Source organism: Malurus melanocephalus, unplaced genomic scaffold, assembly GCF_030028575.1.
Source record: "Malurus melanocephalus ecotype Western Australia unplaced genomic scaffold, MMel_1.1 scaffold_278, whole genome shotgun sequence".
Taxonomy (NCBI): domain Eukaryota; kingdom Metazoa; phylum Chordata; class Aves; order Passeriformes; family Maluridae; genus Malurus; species Malurus melanocephalus.
In genome coordinates, this window is record NW_026623510.1 from 321,923 (window position 1) to 324,481 (window position 2,559).

The 2,559-nt window shown below is 41.3% G+C and overlaps 1 protein-coding gene across 1 annotated transcript in view; it reads right to left on the minus strand.

The window, feature by feature from the left end:
• Positions 1-2,559, minus strand: part of WWOX (WW domain containing oxidoreductase) — a 106,560-nt gene that overhangs the window by 3,123 nt on the left and 100,878 nt on the right. Inside the window, exon 7 of the mRNA XM_057376345.1 lies at positions 901-1,086. Within this exon, the coding sequence (XP_057232328.1) occupies positions 901-1,086 (186 nt within the window). The remainder of the gene's footprint in view (positions 1-900; positions 1,087-2,559) is intronic.

Sequence of the window (2,559 nt, forward strand, 5' to 3'; positions counted from 1 at the left end):
AAAAAAAAAAGCACTCACACATTCCTCCTTTTGGTTTGATAGAGCTGCTACACACGACCAGAAGTGAAATCAAAATCAACAGTAATGTTTAAAGCTGGATGTTATAGGTTTAATCCCTGAAGTAAATCAGAAAGGAGTGAATGGTTTGTGCCCACTAAAAGTCAGAACTGGGGCATTCATTTTGCACAAGGAACTTGATTTAAATCAAACCCATCTTTTCAGTTATTAATACAAAAAACAAAAGCACATGTGAAATAAGGCAAACCTCATCAACATCTCTTTTTTTGCCAACTGTACTTTTGCTGGCAGTAGAAGAGATGAGCATCTAACATTTTAATTAAAAAATTCACCAAAAGAGGCATGGCCAGATTTGTAATATGTATTAACTACACTACTTCCCATTTTACAATTATACAGCTAATGTCTGTATTGAATTCCCTAATTTCTCATTATAAAACAACTGGATTTCATCTAGCAGTTTTTAATTGCATTGTTTCTCCTGCTAAAATAACTGCACATTCTTCTTGCTAAGATGTTGAAGTTGTTGAATGACAAATCAATATAGGTCATGCCATTCAGATTTAATCAATTATTATTCCATCTCCTMACAAAATCAATGAGTGGTCTGAAATGCGGCAAAAATCTGCATTCACACAAAGAATGATCAAAAAAAATATCTACATACTGCTATAAAACTAGAACATGCTTTATCCAGCGACAGAGCCAAATCCAGAAACATCCACAAGCATTAGTAATGCTTCTATTTTTAAAAAGATTATTCAAAGGCAAATGCTTGAGAGCAAGGACCTTCATTTTCAGAAACTTCTGTGGTTCTGCCCRAACTGTTTCATGCTCTAAGGATTAAAGATTCCAGCAAAATCAAAGGTAACATTCACCAACCTGTGGGACTCGGAGGACACCACCACCACCCTGGCAGGAGATGACTGGCGTAAAACATCCTCCAGGAGCTGCACGAGGTAGAAATGCCCCAGGTGGTTCACCTGGAASGTGGATTCCAGCCCATCCTCTGTCAGGGACCAGGGAGCACCAAACACGGCCGCGTTGCAGATCAGGATGTGCAGGGGCCTGGAAAAACCAGGACACAGAAATCTCAATTAAATAGGTGCAATTGCAGCCCTGTGTGAATTGTGGGGAGATGTGAAAGATTTGGCTGGCTGTTTTCTGTGGGAAGGAGCTGATTCCAGTTGGTTCCAGTGGTCCCAGTCAGGGTCCAGCTGAGCCCCATAGGGACACACCCTGGGAGAAAGAGTACAGAATAAAAAAGGCAAAGTGCCACACAGCACCATCACTGTACACACAGCACTTGCCCCATTGCCAACTGGGAAACTGTCTCCAGCTGGAGCATTTAGAAAATAAACTTTTCCTGGGGTAGGAGCAACTCCTACTACTTTCTTGTATGGGGTACACGAGACCTGCACAAATGGTAGGGGACAAGTGATTAAAAATAAAGACACGATGCAACAAGGCACATGTACACCTTTTATACTTCTGCAGTTTGGGAAGTATGCTGTAAAAAAATGCAGTTGGAAAATTAAAACATTCTCCAGAAGCTGTAATCTTTGGTGAAAAATCTACACACAATACACATGAGATCCTCAAGACACAATCCTTCCTCACTGAACTCAGATAACCCAGTTTAAATAGAAATGCCATAGTAAAGGAACTTGAAATGAAAAGGTAAGATTCTACCAAACTAAACTAGAAAAAAAACCTAGGCTGGCACATACCTCTCTCATTCAAAAAACAGGTCCAGAAAACTTCAAATTCCTTGAGGTCTCCAGTGTGATCTCAGGGTACTACACCTTGCAGCCTTCCCAACCTCCACAGCAAGACCAAGGACAAACGCCCTTCCTGCTCTTTCTTGTCTCTTTCCAAAGCCTTATGAAACACAGCAAAGTCTCTGCTCTCGGACCTCAGATGGATCTGCATTTGCTAGATTGCATCATCTCTGAGGAAACCTTGGCACCAGCAGCAAATTCTTGTCCTTGAGCCCCAGCCTGACGCAGCAGAGCTCTGTGAGCTCCACCTGAGCTGGGCACCTCAGGTCTGAGAGAACCTGGCATCTCTCAACCTGGTCTATTTAATTTGGAGAAGTCACACAAAATAATGACAGCCAAAAATTCCTGCACTAATCCTTGCAATGTCCTAACACCAGAATATTAGGATCTGACACATTTGTTTAGCCCGTTCCATCCTATTATGTCTTYACTGCAGTCCCACGAGACAAAATCAGCACTCAACATAAATTCTGATTCTAAARGTAATGAATGAAGCACAATTAGGAAAAATAACTGCTTGCCCTCTGTTCTTCTCAAAAGTGCTTTCTCACAGCCCTGCACACAAAGGCTTGCAGGAGACAGAGCCAGAACATTTCCCTACGTGAAGGACATATATACTGCACCTCTGAGCATCTGCAGAAGGAATTCTGGAAAATAACGGGAAACATCAAGTCCCAGGCTGTCAAACAAATCTAAGTAATTATATTCCTTCAGGCAGGTTTAAAAGCACCAGATTCTGATAGCTCAGTTTAAAAAAAAA